This window comes from Canis aureus, chromosome 3 (genome assembly GCF_053574225.1).
Source record: "Canis aureus isolate CA01 chromosome 3, VMU_Caureus_v.1.0, whole genome shotgun sequence".
Lineage (NCBI taxonomy): Eukaryota > Metazoa > Chordata > Mammalia > Carnivora > Canidae > Canis > Canis aureus.
This window is the reverse complement of record NC_135613.1, coordinates 83,340,705-83,358,675: the sequence shown is the minus strand read 5'-3', so window position 1 is coordinate 83,358,675 and position 17,971 is coordinate 83,340,705. Positions and strand designations below refer to the sequence as shown.

Sequence of the window (17,971 nt, the reverse complement as noted above, 5' to 3'; positions counted from 1 at the left end):
TCTCCATATCCACCCCCAGGACTACCAGGCTGCAGATTTCCAGAGGCCTCCCATCTTCCACTCTGACCTCCAAAATGCAACCATAAAGGACACCCCAGAGAGGATGTGAATGCAGGGGGAATGGCAATATTTGGTGATATATCCCCCAGACTCCAACACACAGTATTTAACTACTTACTGGCCTAGTCCATAGTATCTCTGATTGTAAGCCCCTCGATGGTGGGTGCTGAGGGCACACCATATTTCTGGGGCACAACCTAGTGTCCCAAACATGGTAGGTTCTCAATAAATGAAGATATGATTGAAGAGGGCGGAGGATGGCATGAATCACAGACTTTTGGTCCATCCCTGACTAAGGTACTGAGTGACTTCAAGCTCTGTCCCTTGCCCTTCACTCCCTGTGTGGTCTTGGCTGGACCTACGTCTTCTCTGGCCTCACATCTCTTCTGTCACATGAAAGCTTTGGGGGTGGGGGAGGATGCTCAACTTCAGTGTTTAATGATGTTTCTCTGTTACTCTCAGAGAATTTCTTGGATATAAGCATGCATTTTTCCTAATTGGTTATATGCAATTTCATCTTACTCCTTAAGAGTTCCACGTGTATCTCCTTAATAAGATTTTAAGCCACGCGGATGTCTCATCTGGGGTATTGCCGAGCCATACGACATGGTAAGGTAACCTTCTCAAGCTTTGGCGTGGCTGTCAGCAAATGGTAAACCCTCAAAAATATTCTAATTATTTTGCAATGATAATACTAATTATTATTCTAATTCATGCAGCTAACACATGGAGCATTTATTGCCGTGTCAGACACCACACGAAGTGATTTATGAGTAGTATTATCAGCCCTGAAGGGGTATTAAAATTGCCCGCATTTTATATCGGAGGAAACTATTGCAGCAAAAGTAAGTGACTTGTCCAGGGTCACACAGGCTGAGTCCAGAGCTTGAGTTTTTAATCAATACACTACAATGTTGAAGTAAGAGAGGAATACCTGCCTTAGGTAAATTTAGAACATCAATTGAATAATTTAATTAATTTAAATTTAAAATAATTTAATTAATTTAAATTTAGATGCTTGAATTAAGTATGTTGAGAGGTTGAGACCAGCCTGGCAGAAGGAAAGAACCCAGAGACCTATGTTTGTGCCCTGCTCTCCCCTGAGACCTGGGGGACTTCCATGAACCCTATAATCTCTTCAGGACTTGTTTTCATTATCTACAGAATGGGAATAATAATAATACCAGCGGGCTGTCTCACGGTGATGGCGGAGAGGTGCAAATGAGATAATGGATGTGCAAATGCCTGGCAAACAATAAAGGGCTGCAAAAAAGGGGCTGTTGCTATGTAGAGGGGTGGGGGGGCCCTGCCATCTGGAAATCTCCTTGAGAGAAGCCGGGCTCTTGTTAGCATGATCTTCAGAGCCAGTTCGGCATTTCTCTCCAAAGGGCGTGGAAAGGTAGTTGCTCCCCACCCCCCCCATACTTAGAGTGTAAGCACACAGATTTTTTATCCATTAGCCAAGGCAACTGCTAGAGGCACTATTCCACAGGCAGACGCCCTACCCGACCGAGTTCAGGTTTTGCATTCAGCAGCAGGTTCTGAGATTCCCTGGCTGGGGCAAGAAGCTCGGTGCTACGCGGGCCCTTGGCAGGTTTATGAGTTCCAGGAGTTAATAAACAAGGAGCTCAATATCCTCTGACTTTTGGAGAGTCAGACGTATTTAAACAGATCCAGCATGAGGAGCTAAGGAAATGAGGGTTTAGGCATGCAAAGCAGCTCTGGAGGAGAGATGGGCTGATTGCTGCATGCTCATCGGCCAGCGGAGAGCACGGGGAGGCCCTAGGGTTTGCCCCGAAGACAAGGTGGAGCTGTGACCTGCGCCCCCAAACACATGCCCACCTTGGGGTAGAGGGCAGAGAGAACAGGTTTGGAGAGTCTGTGGTCCTGGCTCCAGGACTCACATGGACTTGGAGAGGCCTCTTAGCTTTCAGAACCCCAGCGTCCTTATTATAAAATCAAGCTATATGGGCGCCAGGGGTTGCACAGTCGGTTGGGTGTCTGACTCCTGATTTTGGCTCAGGTCATGATCTCAGGGTGGTTGCTGGGCCTGGAGCCCACTGGGGATCCTCTCTCTCCCTCTCCCTCTGGCCCTCCCCAAAATAAAATCAAGGTTCCAATACCATGTCTGCTATTTAGATACATATAATGAGGGCGTGAAAGAGGAATTTCTGAGATGTGAAGAGAGGTACTAACACAAACGTGTCAAAATCAGTGATAATTATAACATCATCAATGACATCGAAGAAAGAACAAATGGCAATCATGTGGTCCCTTCACTCAACCTGAACCTATAGGACCCGCACTAAGCGCCCGGAAAGGTCAAGATCAACCACCCAGTATATCTTTAAGAAAGCCTGGGGGTGCTCTGAGCTGGGTCTCCTCGTCTTTCTAGTTTGTGTCTGCACCCTAGCACAGCACTTCTTGATTTTGGCTGCAGGTTATGAGAGAAACCTGGAGAGCTTCAAAACCATCCATCCCTGAAGTCCACATGTCACTCCCAGCTATTCTGAACTACCTGGTCATGTGTGCAGCCTGGGCATCAGGATTTTAGATTTTTTTTAAAATTTAAAGGTTTCATTTTTTTTTTATTGTGATGATAAAACATCCCCAACGGAATTCACCATCGTTCACTATTTTTTGGTGTACATTTCAGTGGCATTAAGTACGTTCCTTGTGTAACTCTCACCGTCGGAACTTCTTCATCTTTCCAAACTGAAACTCTGTACCCCTTCAATGACAGCTGCCCCGCCCGTCCCTCCTCCCAGCCCCAGTAACCACCGGTCTGTGTTTCGTCTTAATGGATCTGTGTACTCGAATCCCGTCCTAGGCATGGGGTCGTACAATATTGGTTTTAGGGTACTAGTATTTTCTAAAAGCTCTCCCAGTGATTCTCTGCGCAGTTCAGACCAGAAGGTAGTGCCAAGCAGGGCTTGCGTATGAAGTCATTTTTGGGAAAAGAGAACAGGATGGAGGTGTGGATGGAGATGATGGGAAAATTATGAATTGGGGCAAAATAATGGGAAAAATTTCAACTCTCTCCTGAAACAACATTTAGGCCAGATATTGTCTGCATGGAAATCCAGCGGGAGGGAATGAGCCGTATTTGTTAGGGAGACCATCTGAGGGAAGGAAATTTTGAATCCTACAACCCGGCTTTGAGCCTTTGCTATGCTGTTGACTAGCTGTGTGCTCTTCAGTGAACCACTTAATATTGCTGAATTTCACTTTTTCTGTCTGCAAACCGGAGAGGATCTTAGCTACCTCTCAGAGATGTTGCAGGTCAAAAGCAGAGGCAAAGCATGTGAAAGTGTCTACGGCATTTCAAAATCCTACCCAGACGGCAGTTGTGGCTGCTATTGTAAACCGGGAACAATCACTTCCATCCTACTTTATTTTTGAAAAGTGCATTAACCTCAGCAAGTAAAGGTCTAGAGAGCACCACTGTTTTAATGGGGGCCAAGCCGTGACTATAGAATACTTAATTTAAAGGGGCTTAAAGACTGTTATAAATTAATTTTTAAAATCAAGTCTTACTTCCTGGGCACAAATAACCTTTACAGAGAGCAATCATTTTCAAGAGACAAGCTGGAAGGGTGATTATGCCATTTTAAAGCAAAGAAAGGCGTTCTAATTTGATAAGTGAATTGAAGAAGTAGTAATAGACGTCATCTCCTCAACTTCTTTCCTTTGTGCTTGATGCCAGCACCTTCTTTCTTTTGTGCTTGATGCCAGCACCTGCCCTTTGTGAAGCACAACACATGCACACACACACACACACACACACACACACACACACAGAGCTCCGGGGCTCTTGAGGTTCTGGGGCTGTGTGGGGCTGAGTGTATGTCTTATTCAAACAAGATGGAGCCAAGGTTGTATGGTGTCTTCTCTTTATTTTTCCATTTAATATTTTAAGTAATAAAGCTAGCTATTAGAGAAAAAGCATGCATGTGTGTGTGAGAGAGAGGGAGAGAGGGAGAGAAATGGGGAGGAGGGTGAAAAGGAAGGAGGGAGAAGCCTGATTAGCTTTGTCTTGCTAATGCACTTTGTTTTGTGGATGATGGGCCTTTCAGACAGATTCAGTCCACCTCACAAGGGGGGAGGCAACACAGAAGCAAGACAGCTCAAGTGGAAAGCTTTGCTGGGGACAAAAGATGCACCTGCAAAGCACAGACTTAATGGTCTCCGGAGGCCAGGACCGATGTTGGGAGACAAATGCCCCGGCACCACCTGAATGAGGTCCTGGCAGCGTGCGTTTGCCTGGATACTACAGTTAATTTATTTCAGAAAAGGGGTTGTTGCCCAGCAAGAGCGAGTTATTCCTGCAATAAGCCTGAATAAGCCCGGTGGCATTACAAATGCACGGCCGCCTGCACACAAAAGGGCCAAGGGAAGGAAATGCCGTATGGTAGGTAGAGGAGAGAGGCTGAAAGCTAAGACCCCTGGACGAGTAATGAGTTGCTTATCAACGCGGTTCAACTCAGACTTGCTTCTAAATGACGATCTGTATTTTAAGCCCAATATCAAATATTCTCTCATTGGCTCTGCCCCAGAGCAGAGCCTCACCGGTCTCCAGCAGGCTTTGGCCTGTAGAACTAAAGGAACTTGGAAGGATCGCCTTGCATCTCTTTTCCATCCCTTCCTCCTTCCTCTCCTCTTGCCCCCTTCCTTCCAAGAACTGGATCCCTTTCTGCGAATGAAATTCGTTCAATAAATAAACCAGATCAAAGCAGGGCGGCCCTGAATGAAGTCAGAGCTTCGCCTGTGGCTCTAGGACATTCTCTCTAAAAGCCAAGAGCTCAAGAGTCAGGGCTTGACTCCTGTTGATGCAGTTCAGTCCTTTTTATTTGACAGGAAACAAAGATTCAGGGCATCAAGTGATTTTCCCAAACTAAGCCAAAGATGCCCTGACTTCCAGGGCATCTTCTAATGTTTGTCACTATAGTACATTTTCTCTACGATAGATGTCTGCAACATGGTGTCAAATAGGTCAGCAAGTAAAGCGTGGGTTGGACTGTAGGATGGGTCAATAGAACTTTAGTTTTCACGGCGAAATCCAAAAGAAAAAAAAAAACTGATTTGGGAGGGAAAACGGTGGCCTAAGTAGGACCGACCCAGGGGGCAGGGGTGGGGGAGCGGGGAGAGGAAGCAAACAAAACCACAAAAGTTTAAAAGCAGATTCATCATGTCGTATATTTCCTCTACTACATCTTCTGGTCATCGTCTGATTATAAATTGTTAACAGCAAACACAACATCCTACGTGCTCAAAGGTGTGATGGTGGCCAAGACACCCAGGTGTTTTGGGTCTGCCTTCTTCATAACCCGTGAGGATTCTTAATCAAATGGTCTCTAAGGCTCTTCCCTTGGAAAAGCTTTAAGTTTCTCTGAAATCTTAGGCCGTGCTACGCTACATGCCCCCTGTACGGAGAACTTCCGCCCTCATTCATCCTGTAGTAGAGCAGATATATGCTAAAGAAAAAGTAGTGAAGTAGAGAGCCAAGGAGGTGGGCATCGATGCCATACTCCTATTCATTTTTTAAGCCTCCACTCAAAATTCCCCTCTTCCATGGAATTTTTTTTTTTTTTTTTGGCCTTGGGCAGATTTTTTTCACTTATTTTTTTTTTCTCCTTTAAACCAGGTACCATGAATTATTCACTTGTCTAAATCTAACACAGTATCTGGAGCAATAAATCCTCACGATGTTCCATAAATAAGACACTGAGAAATGCTATTACAATGAAATCCTCACTGGCAGAAAATCATTTGTTGAGGTTGTTTTCTGTCTCTCTCAACCAAACCAAACCAATGCGACCAAATCCCCAAATCACCACTTTAAAAATGAACTGGCATTGTTAAAATTTGTGAGGGGGCAAAAAAAGCGCTTAAAATGTGGCATTGCAAGAATCCTTTAAAAATCCTTAAAAATTTTATTATCTTCAGCAGAGGAAAGCCCTGACTTCCAGCTTCGAAAGGCTCGGAGAGCAACCCCATTTATTCCATGGTGTACCTACTTCAAGTCCCATCTTTGATATTATTACAAGATCTTTAAGGACCTTGCTCTATGTTTGCTGCTAGTGCAAGTGGGATAAGCTTTGGCTTCTTGCCTTGTGTGCTAGAAAAAAAAACAAGAGATTTGGCGCTTGAAAATGAACAAAGGGAAACCTCAGTGAGTTAGGAGGCCAGAGAGGGAACCCAGAGGGCAGGCTAGTGTCTCTCAAGATGTCAGTTGCAAGAAGAACTGTCATTTACAGACTTCAACAGATGTGTCCACTACCTACCACAGCAGAACAGTCTCCAACAGGAAAGAATCATCCATTACAGGCCCCAACAGGGAAGGACGTACACTGCATCTCTTATAAGAGATCCGCTACCCCTGTGCCTCAGCCGATGAGACAGTCATCACCCTGACCTCTTAACTTTCTCTAATGGACTTCCATTCAACATGACTCCTCCCAACTTCCTCCAGCTTCTCCACAAAATAATGTCCCTCTCCTTTGTTTGCTGGCCTGACCTATGGTTTTGCCATCACTTGTTTATCCTGCATTGTTATTCTCTGCTCTTCTCAAATAAACCCATTTTTGCTGGTAAAACAACCACGTTTTATTTTTAAGGTTCATGGTGCACAGATTTGCACGGAAGGGTGCCAAGCCTGGTACAGAAGAAAATGCATGAGAGAAGGAACTCACCTTCTTTGACGCTCAGTCGTGAGGATTGGTCTGTGTGGGAGGTTGTGTTATAGGCCAACAGTGAACCTGGAAGGCAAAGCAGAAGCAGGTTTTAATAAGGTGTTCTTCTGAGATCGAGAGTAGAAGATGGGATGAGACGGGAATGGGGAGGGAAGAGATGGGGGTAGAGCAGAGGGCCATATGGCTCCTTGAGAGAAATGGAGAGTTAATGGCACCCGTCTTGGGGGGAATGTATTTGATTCCTGGAGTTCCCATCAGAGCAGGTTAGGACAGAATGCTTGTGGGTGGGTGGGACACGCACAGCCCTCCCCAGCTGGCACGTTTATGACTCTGAAGTTCTTGGGTGTCCACGCCATGTCACGGCAGGAGCACAGGACTGGGAATGGCCCCATGTGTTCAGGGGTTAAGTCTAGATTTGGGTTTCTTCAGCAGAAAAAGGAAGGAGTTAAACTACGGCAGGAGTTGGCAAGCTTTTCCTATAAAGACCAGATAGTAAATATTTTAGGCTTTGTGGGTTAAATACAGTCTCTGTTGCACATTCTTTTTTGTTTTTGTTTTGTTTTGCCCATGGGCCAGAGTTGGCCAGATTTGGGCCAGATTTGGCCTGCAGTCTGCAGTCTTGCCACACCCCGGAGGAGAAGCAGCACGACTCCTGCCTGCTAGGATATCCTGTGGATTTATGGACCTGTCCTTTTGCTGGTGGGTAAGATGCTTGGATGTTCCTCATTGTCAGTGGAGGGGAGGGGTGGAGGTGACAGGAGTTCCAGTCGTGACTCTTGTCTTCCTTTGCAACTGTCTAAGACCATACACCTGACCGTGAGGCACGGTACACTGAATTTTCTGTCACCGCAGAGCGCTGCTAGACAATCTCTTAAAATTAAACCTGAATGTGTGACTTCTCATACCAGGCTCTAGTCTAGGAATTTTCAGGGATGATTTTTTTTTTTTTTCTGTTGCATGTAAAAATTCCCCCTTTCCCCTCAAACGAAGCTTGTCCCTTAGTTTCAAAAGAATCCAGGAGTTTTATTTTGTAAAATGTAGGCAGCTTTGCAATTCTCCTTGAGAGTCTGGGATACGCTTTCACAGAGGACAACATAAGCCCGCCCTGGGGGTTCAAGGCTAGGGAAGCCTTTGAAAAGTTTCCCTTCTCTGTGCAGACGGGTGGCGGACTTGGGTGCCAGGGCTGAGGACCGGGGACGGGCTGTCAGACGCTCCTATTTTTAGCCTCCAGTCGTGGCAGGGATACCGGAGTGGAGCTGCTGCCTCACCCAGCTGTGGGCGTTTGGTTGTGTGCCTCGGAGAAAATGTGTGCCCTTCCAGGCCAGACGATGAGGGAGAGAATTTTATAAGAATCACCCAGCTGCCCAGCACCTATGACTTCAGGCCAGCTAGGCCTGAAACAGCTCCAAACAAAGAAGAGGAGGGGGGAAGGCGGTGTTGAGAGCCCAGCACACCAAAGCGTGGATGGGTGCACACACCACTTGAGAAATGAGACAGTCACATGCATGTCGCAGCCTGAGAACCAGATGCATCTGGTTGGTTAGTCTGCTCTCAACAGTATCAAGGACCAGGTGAGGCTGGGATAACCTCATTTCAATAGAGTCGTTTTGCAAACGAGAATTGGCGGTTAGACTGGCCTCTTCCCACTTACCAGCTTTGTGACTTTCCTCAGTTTACCTCGTCTCGCTAAGCCACAGGCTCCTTCTATATATAAAAAGAGGCTAATAATAACATCTACTTAACACGGGTGTTGCGAGGATTGAATAAAATACTACGCGTCAAGTGCTCACAAAAGATCCCGGGTTGCTAGTGAGTGTTGAGCTGTTATCATTATTATTTTTACTCCCTTCTCCCACAGACACCACAATGACAGACATTAAACCCTTTGTAAAAGAGCCTGCTGAGTGGCTCACCTTGTCCTCTGGACCTGGAGTTATGAATGGGTTCTGCTGCAATAAGAAATAATCCTCCATGACTGAAAGGAGGTTAAGAAATGGAACCAAACGTTCCAAGGGAATAGAAAAAAAAAAAAAAGTCTCAGGAGTAAGACCAAGAATGTCTGCCTCTCTGTCCCCGACATTCCCTCCCTCAGGCTGAAACCTCACGGCTGGAGCAAATAAAGAAAAATGATGGTCTCAGAGGAGCAAACTGCTTGAGTCATTAGTGCAGATTTAGCTGAGAGCACGAAGCTTAGATAAACCACATTTATTAAATTTTCCCCTTGCTGAAAGTTCTTCTCTGGGCACATATGAATTCCACAGGAAACTCCCAGAAAGCCAAGAGAAAGGGTCGTTTGACCCCTGCAAAGCTTGCATGAAATACATATTTCATGGTAACCTAGGAAAAGGATTTTGCCCCGAAGACCGTTCCCGGTTCAAGTTTCAGTCCTGGAAGGAGGGGCTGGCTCGGGGGCATCTGGCCTCCCTCCCCAGGGACCGATATCCCCTTCTCCTGTCCCAACTTTCATGTGACAAGTTCTTCAGGCTGCAGAGGATGGCACCGCACACGCTCTTCTTATGGGAGTTTGTTCTGATACCAAGGAGGTCCTTCCTGGGGCCTGGCCTCCTGCTCTGGATTTTTTTTCTCCTGCTTTCAGGCCCCTGTGTGGGGCTGATGTGAGCTCCTAATCTTCCCGGACCCCGTCCCGTCCCCGCGACCAGGCCGTGATGGCAGGAGGGAAGCCCACACTGCCTGCAGTAGGCCCCAGGCCCTTCACGTCTAGTCCCTCGCTCCATCCTCGCACGAGCCAGTATCCGTGCTTCTCCTTTGATAGATGAGAACATCAGGCTTCAGAGAAGTCAAGGGATTGGCTCAGGGTCACACAGCCAGAAAGCCCGGGAGGCTGGAGTCCCATCCTGTGTACGGAACCTGGGCTCAGGCCGGCAGACGCCGCAGCCTTTCGGGCTAAATCTGAGACACAGACAAAACTCATGTATGGTGTTGGGAATCGGGATGGTGGTTACCTTTGAGGAGGATGAAGGGGAGGCGACAGGGAAAGGGTTCGAGGGGGCTTCTGGTCTCCCCCTTGACCTTGAGCTGCAGGTGCTTATATAAGTGAGCCGATTCCCTTTGTAGATAATTCCTGGAGTCGTGCATTCGTGGTTTTGCTTGATTCTGTATCCTTCCATTAAAATGTGTATTTACTTGCTTATTTACTGTGCTTAAGGCACGTGTGCAGGCATATATGTACATCCGCCAGTTCGGGGCCCCCGAGAAGCACACGGTGGCGCTGCTGAGAATGCGGTGCCCCCGCCCCCAAATGAAAGCACGAGGGAAGAAAAAAATCATTTTCCGTCTCTGAGCCCATCCGTCACAGGATGTCGTACGAGGGATGTGAAAGAAGATGGAAATGAATAGAGTGAAGCTTTGCAGGTGTGAGGTAGGGCCCCAACAATGGGGCTTTCTTCAGCTCCGTGTCCCCCAACCCAACCTGCTCCTCATCTGAGACACCTGGAGCGGGGGAGACAAGGGTCTGGGGGCCGGTGCCAAGGCCTTTGTCTCCTGCCTCGCAGCCTGCGGTTGTGGGTCCCCTTTCTCTGGGCTGAAGTGCCCAGCAGGTGGGAGGAGGGGGCAGGGAAGGAAGGCCCCATGTCCTCCCAACAGGCTTGGCTGACTGCGGGGTCCAGGGGAAATCTGGCCTTTTGTTGTGTCTGAACCCTGTTCTCTCTTGCTGGTCAGACCCCGGCCTGGAAGGGATAATACTTCACCAGCTTAATTGCCAGGACCCATCACCTTTGCCCAGGCATCTGAGGCTGGGCGGGGGGGAGGCCACAGGACGCAGAATGTGTTTTCCATTAAGCTTAAATTAAAAATGGGAATCAAGATAGATACCTTTCCTGCAGTCTCCCTGTCACACACTTTATTTCTTTGTCCTGTGCCACTGTGATGCAAAAACACGGTTTCTCTGTCATTTCTCACGGTCAGACTCAGAAACACACACAGGGCACGACAGACTTTTTGTCGAATGAAAAGGGACTCCTTTTCCTCCCCCTGCCTCTGGCCACCCCAAGCCCAGGACCTCCTGGGCTCCCAGAAACCCCAAACTCCCCCCAGCGGCTCCGAGTCTGTACTGCCAGCCGGGCGGCTGTCACTTCCTCTGAGGCCAGCGGGGAGGTCCCCACCGAGCCCAGGGGTGGCTCAATCTCATTTCCCTCAGCCCCTGCCAGGCGGGGTGTGCCTGGCGCAGATACTGGCAGGGCCGCGGGCGGCCGGGGTGTGGGGTGGCGCCGGGAAGAGAGGGGGACAGGGTGAGTGTGGCGATAGGTTTGGCTTTAATCTGCCTCGTTCCAGGAGGCCACGGGGAAGTTTCGGAAAGCATTTATCTCTTGGTGCAAAGGAAAACAGAAAATGCAGTGGGGAGAGGGGCCTGGCCCTCCGCACGGGAGCCCCAGGGAGCGGGGCTCGTTCTGAAGGAGAGAGCACGGGCTGCGGACCGGGGCCTGGCAGGCCTGGGCCTCCGCTACCAGCCTCCCCCTCCGCTGTCCGCCTCTGAACCCGTTCCCAAAGCCTCCAGACCTCAGTTGCTTTGGCTTTAAAATGGGCATTACGCAGAGTGGCCCAGGTGACGTCCACAAGGGGGCGTCCTGTCCATGTACAGCCAATGGCACCTGGGGAGCTGCACCCCTGAGCCCTGGGGTCCCACTTACCATGAGCATCCTCCCCCAAGGCCGTCCTCACCATCCTCCTCCCCTTTCCGGTGAGGGCGAAGTTACAGAGGCCGTGCCCTCCTCCCCGCCCGCCCGCTCCATCTGGGACAGCTCAGGAGCCAGGTATGGAGAGCACGCGCCTCCAGGCAGGCCAGAGATACCCCAACATGTCAGGCCAGAGATACCCCAACATGTCAGGCCATCAGACAGGGCCTCGAGGCGCTCAGGGCATTGCTACGTCTTCTCCACCCTGGGGAATAACACCTTAAGATGTAAGGCTGGTGTTCTAACATGTAAAGGTATAGCTGGCCTCCCAGACAACCAGGATCAGTACTCAAGCACCTTTTGTGAACGTGTGAATTTGACGCCCGAGCTTCCTGTCCTACAAAGGTTTTCTTTTTTTCTACCAAAGTCCAGAAAGATCAGATACTTTGGAGTGACCCGACTAACTGGAGATCTTCTGACTTCCAGCTAAATGAGAGGGCCTCCGATGTCCTTCTGTTGACTTTGCAGCCCTACGGCCCTCCTCCGTGTCGGGGAGCTCAGCTCCCTTCCTCTCACCTCTTGCCCAAGTGGACAAGGCTGAACCCCAACCCCCTCGTCAACAAAAGGACAGATGCCAGAGCACAAGGAATTAGCTCCCCTTTCCCCTGCCTCAACTTAGCTGCCCCAGCCTCTGTCCCCAAAGCCCTGGCCTCCCTGCCTCAGCACAAAACATCCGCTGGAAGTAAGTCTGGAAAAACAATAAAGCGTCTGAAGGCATGTTGGTCGGCACCAGGGAGTTCTCAGCCATCTTGAGAGCAGACAGTCACCGGGCACGTGACCCCCGGGGAAGGGGTCTCAGCCGACCACCCGCCACCCAACACAGAGGGTCCCAGAGGCCACCGTCTGAAGCTAGACACCAGTTGAAAAGAAGCATGAACCAATTTTTTTTTTCCCATGAAAGTGGATCATTTTAAGTCTAGATTCCTCAAAAGGCCCTTAGACGATTACAATACTATGTTGGGGCAAGTTTTTTTGAACCTTTGTATAGTATTTTAATTTTTGCTTCTGCAGGTAAGCATGGTTTTTATATCAATGCACCCAGTGCTTTATATTTAGCTGTTTCACTCGACATCCTAACAAATATGCAGATGGAACAAATATTTGTTCCATCTCCTTTCCACTCTGGAAATTTGCTCTATTATGAAGCTCCTTTCTGGAAGCTTCTTGCCCTGGGGGGCATCTTCCTTGATATCTACAAATATCCTTTAAAAGAAAGAAGGGAGGGATCCCTGGACGGTTCAGCGCTCAGCGGTTTAGCGCCTTCCTTGAGCCCAGGGTGTGATCCCAGGGTCCTGGGATCAAGTCCCACATTGGGCTCCCTGCGAGAGCCGGCTTCTCCCTCTGCCTGGGTCTCTGCCTCTCTCTCTCTCTCTCTCTCTCTCTCTCTCTCTGTGTCTCTCATGAATGAATAAACTCTTTTAAAAAAAGGAAAGAAAGAAGGGAGTCATGCACACTTTTTCTTGCCCTGCTACCTGTACTCCCAAAATACCAACACTCTGGCCTCCGCTGTCTCATGACCTGCTCAGTCCTTTGCTCCTTGGTTATCTGTGCTCATCCGTCGTGGTTACCAGGACCCACCATGTCAAATGACTAGGCCTTTGGGGCAGGTGACAGATAGTCTTGCTTCAGGGTCTGTGGCTTGGGTTCTTTTATGGCAGGAAATCCTAGTGGGACCTGGGTTGTTTATGGACCTGCCAGAAAGCAGGCCTGGGGAGTCACATAGCATGAATGGGCTACCACCCCCCCAACATCAAGTCAGAATGTGCTTGACCATTTCCCCAACAAAGGTATCTGTCATGGAACCCCAAATTATTGGAAAGAGTTCGGAAACGCTGTCCATGTTACTGCTGTGCCCCTCTTCCCCCACAAAGGAAGTAAAGGTGCCAATGACTTCTGGACCTCCACCATATGATGCCTGAAGGAGCAGAAAGGTAGGCTCCACTGGCATTCCTGCTAGGCCGGTCTCTGCTTCTCACTCCCACCCCCTGCCCTGCCTGGCAAGCATCGCTGGAGGACTCTGTGCAAAGAAACTTAAAAAAAAAAAATCCATAAACCGTTAAACGCTGAGAACTACAGATCATTAGAAAATGTTAATTCTCCGGAGCTCAGGAAAAATCGGGTAGAGAATCACCCCCTTTTCTGAACTTGTTGTTTCTTGGGCTGACCTCATGTTGCAGCAAGACTCAGACATGAGGTAACTGCTCTGGTGTTAACATATACTGCATCATCCACACTCTCGCTGGTTACCAGACGCCTCGGAGAGATGACCAGAGAGCCCGGAGGCACCAGTGGAAACTTCCAAAAGGCATTTTGAAAATTTTTAAATGTTACAGCCAGTGAGTGTTGCTCCCAGGTCGTGCACTGTTGTAGAAGGAGACGGAAGGTTACACAGAGGGTGAGTTTGAAGACCCACTGGGCGATGGGGAGCAAATGAAGAATTCACCAACCCAGAGCCCAGGAGACCAGGAAAAGAAGCCCATAGGTAGCATCCAAAGACCTCAATTTGGAAGGGGCTTTAAAATCATCAAGCTGGGACGCCCGGGTGGCTCAGCGGTTGAGCGTCTGCCTTTGGCTCAGGGCATGATCCTGGAGTCCTGGGATCGAGTCCCACATCGGGCTCCCTGCATGGAGCCTGCTTCTCCCTCTGCCTGTGTCTCTGCCTCTCTCTCTGTGTCTCTCATGAATGAATAAATAAAATATTTTTTAAAAGTCATCAAGCTCCTTCATTCCAAAGCCTAACTCCTGCAAGACGCCAGGCCGCCAGGCAGCCTCAACTACGGACAGCAGACACTCCGCAGGTCGGGGTCGCTGGTCTCCCCCAGCTCAGGGCTGACTGCAGAAAACTCCCTTGTAGGAAGAGCCCACATCTGCTTCCCTGTTGCTTCGACTCCGATCACAGTACCATCTTTTCTGGCCACAGACAAATCCTTCAATACTTGGGGTCCCCGCAGGACCACCGGGCCTGGATTTCTGCTGAAGCGTCAGGGCTGAGCTTCTTGCATGCCTGAACACATTCTGTTCCTATCTCCGCGTATGTTTAGTATCAAATGAAATTCATATGAAATCGACGGGAGCTTGCAGCCTGAGCGCTCTCATGTCGGATACACATACGTTCGCTCATAAAATCTCCCTTTCCAAAGCTCTGTTCCTCGTCGTTGTGCCAGAAGACAGAGCTCAAGACGCCCTCGCACACCTGGAGCATCTGCTGCTCTCCATGTTTGGCTCCCAAGGGTGTGCGGCTGGCAGCCAGCAAAGGTGGGGTTCGGGTGTGCCAGAGTGACCCCAAGGATAAGAGGAAGTGAATGTGTCAATTTTCACAACCTTATATCCTAAATCCATGGATCTAGAGTTTACTGGAGGAGCCTGAAATCATGGCACAGGAGAATACCGGCCAGGGTATCCAACTATTTATAATTACAGGGCAAGGCACTTTCTGGAAAGGGGTTCTCATGGAAACAGTGTGACTACTTTCTGGCAGACCCCACTGGGTCACCGCTCCTTGCTCACAGTGCTTCCTTTGACACTACGGGACTGGGTCAGCCCCCTTTCGGGGTCTGTTGGAGCCAAGGTGACCTTGGCAACCCCACGGGCCCTGACGTGGGGCTCTTGCAGCATCTACCCAGCCAACGTGACCGCAGGGGGTGGAGGTGGGGTGGGGTAGGAGGTAGGGTCAGGGGGTGGGGGGGTGGGGAGAACCAGGTTCCTCTTCCTGGATTGGCTCCTTGAGAAATCAGTCTTCATTTGGGGTGGCTTCATAGAGTCTTCGCCCACCCCCGGGGGGTGGGGTAGTGGGGGGGGGCAGCGGGGCGCCCTGGCCCAGACCCAGACAGGACACTTACTTTCCCTGAGATAACTGAGATGTGACAGCAGCACTTCGGTGTTGTAGAGGGAGGTGGCTCGGAGGAAGTCCTCCTTGTTCATTTTGCACAGTTCTTTGCCATCCATGTTTTGGAAAAAGGACGTGTCGATCTCCATCAGGCCGTACTCCTTGATGGCCCACTCCAGCCACTGCCGCACGTGCTCCTGAGTCCACAGCGTGGGGTCTGCAGAGGAGAGGACCTGTTAGCCTGGGCTCGGCTGGCCGGGGAGGGCCCCCCCACTTCAGGAGGGCCAGGGAGACCCTCTCTGTCCCCACCCCTCCTCCTGCCCCGCACCCCTCTCTGGCTCCCTCCCTCCCTCTGTCCCCTGGTGGGAAAGTGGGTTCCCTCCCAGATGGTCCTCCTAGAGCTCCCATCTGGCTCCTCCACATCTGGCCCTGCCGAAACCACTTAGCGCTCTGGGGAGGCTCTTAGATGTCTCCCTAGGCATCCTGACAGGATGTTCCCCTTAAAGTTTTTGGAGGGCAATTAAAACCTTTGCCTGAAAAAGGGTGGCATCAAAATGAAAGTATACACATTGCCACGGGCCCGGGGACCAAAGTTTCTGGAAAGGGAAACCATCTGTATCTTCAGAACATGAAGGATTTCTTTCTTTTTTTTTAACATGAAGGATTTCACGGAGGAACGGGGCTCTCTGGGATGGTGACACGAGACGACACATGTGCACGCTCTTCCGTCTGTACGGTTGGAAAACCCAGTGGCGTTAGCCTCGGACATAAATCCAACCTGGGTTTTCTCCTTGTGGAGACAGCTGCTCTGAAATTTCTACCAGGTCATCCCCAAAACATTTTTATGATATTTAAGTCTCCAAAGATGAAAAAGAAAAAAAAAAAACAGTATTGGAGGGAGAAAACCTTTCAGGCCTTTGAGTGAACATAAATAATGGAATGATTGAGGTCATCGCCAGCCCGGACCCTCACAGCAACTTTTCAGCTGGGGAGGGGGGTTGTGGGGGGGAGAGGGGGTGTGTGTAATACTCTGAGTGCTGGTGATGAGTTCCAGCAAATTCCACAGCAGGTAGAGCACTTGTATCTCATCACGTATCACAGGCTGGAAGCCATCTCTCTCCTTGGCAACCAATTATTAGCAAATCCAATGAACACCTTAGATATGGCCACCCTACAGGAAAACTATGGCTCTTGGCCACATGAAAGATCTACATGTGTGAAACATGTAGGTGGGAAACCACAGGATTAAGCAACAGATTTTGTGGTGGTAGCTGAAGGAATCAGGGGCGGAGGGAAATAGTGTGAACTTGGAGAGTCCTGGGAGGCTTCCCGGGAGAGGGGAGGAGACTTGACATTGTACGTTGTTGTCCGTCAACCCCCAGCTTCTACTGGGCCTGCTTGATTAGCATGTTTCCTTGGTAGGAATATCTGTGCTGCTTCTCAGCCTCCTCCCTCGCCTTCTAAGAGGTAACTGCTGCCGAAGGTCAGGCCAACAACCGGTACCCGGTTGCTCCTAATGGTCCAGATCTGGGGTGCCTACTATGTGCCAGCTACGTGTCCCATTTTCCACGTAGCTAGAAAACCCAGTGAAATGGCTTTCACCTTCACTTCATGACAGAAAACGGAGTTCTGAAAGGGTAAGTCCCTAGCTCAAACTTAAGTCTTCCTAGGACTTCACTTAGTTGAGGGGGTGGGTCCCCCTGACCTGAAGCCCCTCCTCTCACCTTTTCAGGATCCTGCCTTAACTCACCTGTGACTTGCTCTGCTATTACGCCCAACAGCAGAGCTCCTCCTAATGTCTATATGCATCTCTCTCTCTCTCTCTCTCTCTCTCTCAGATAAATTTCTTGGTTAGTTTTTTTTTTCTTTTATTCTTCCAGAAACAATGAGGCACGGACCATTGGTAAATGGAAATAGTTTGCACCATTTTGGAATTCTAAAGAAGAATGGCACAGGTGGGGCCTGGGTTACAGAGCGTTTTATGTCGTCTGATCTCCTTTGCTTTTCCTAATTCCTCACTTTTAGTATGTGAGGCCTCGAATTCAATTTTACACCATATATTTAATTTGTTTTATTATTTCCTCTCTTGCTTTGGGCTCTATCACAATATTCTTTCTCTTCCTTTACAGCACAATGAATTGTAAATCTTCCACTCTGGATCATGCTAAACTCTTCCAAATGTATTTCCTGGATGATTTAGTCCTCATTTCTTCCCATCTGAACCTGAAACTGGTGATTAACCAGGGCCCTCGTTTATACTTGTCTTAAAATCCCACCATAAATTCAATCAGTTGTTCGACAAATGTTTTACTGCCTTGATTTGCGGACTCGCCCAAATGAGACTTCCCCTCACGTCCAAGGAGGCTGGCCTGGAGGAAGCCAAAATGTCCGAGGATAATGTTTAAAGATCTCACCACAGGTAGGAGAATGAAGTAAATCCATAGCTAGTGAACTCCTTATAAGAAATGCTTTAAAAACCCTTTGATATGAATCTACGCTATTATCGGGATTACTGCCATGGTTACCTTGGTCCACTGAGGACTGACATTTTGATATTCCTTTTGAAAGTATTTCAACGCCGATTCAGGGTTGAAGGGTCAACCGAGCAGTCTGGCCATGTCTGCCCCCTCTCACCTCCCCAGAGTGACTACGGAAATTAGATGGTTATCGACATCTGGTTCAGAGAGAATCTCTGATCCCTT

The 17,971-nt window shown here is 49.1% G+C and overlaps 1 protein-coding gene across 5 annotated transcripts in view; it reads right to left on the bottom strand.

The window, feature by feature from the left end:
• FLI1 (Fli-1 proto-oncogene, ETS transcription factor) overlaps window positions 1–17,971 on the bottom strand; it is a 122,624-nt gene that overhangs the window by 22,733 nt on the left and 81,920 nt on the right. For all 5 annotated transcript variants that reach the window (XM_077894154.1, XM_077894156.1, XM_077894152.1 and 2 more), the window contains 2 exons: window positions 15,283–15,486; window positions 6,753–6,818 (listed from right to left, as the gene is read on the bottom strand). In XM_077894154.1, the coding sequence (XP_077750280.1) occupies window positions 6,753–6,818; window positions 15,283–15,486 (270 nt within the window). The remainder of the gene's footprint in view (window positions 1–6,752; window positions 6,819–15,282; window positions 15,487–17,971) is intronic.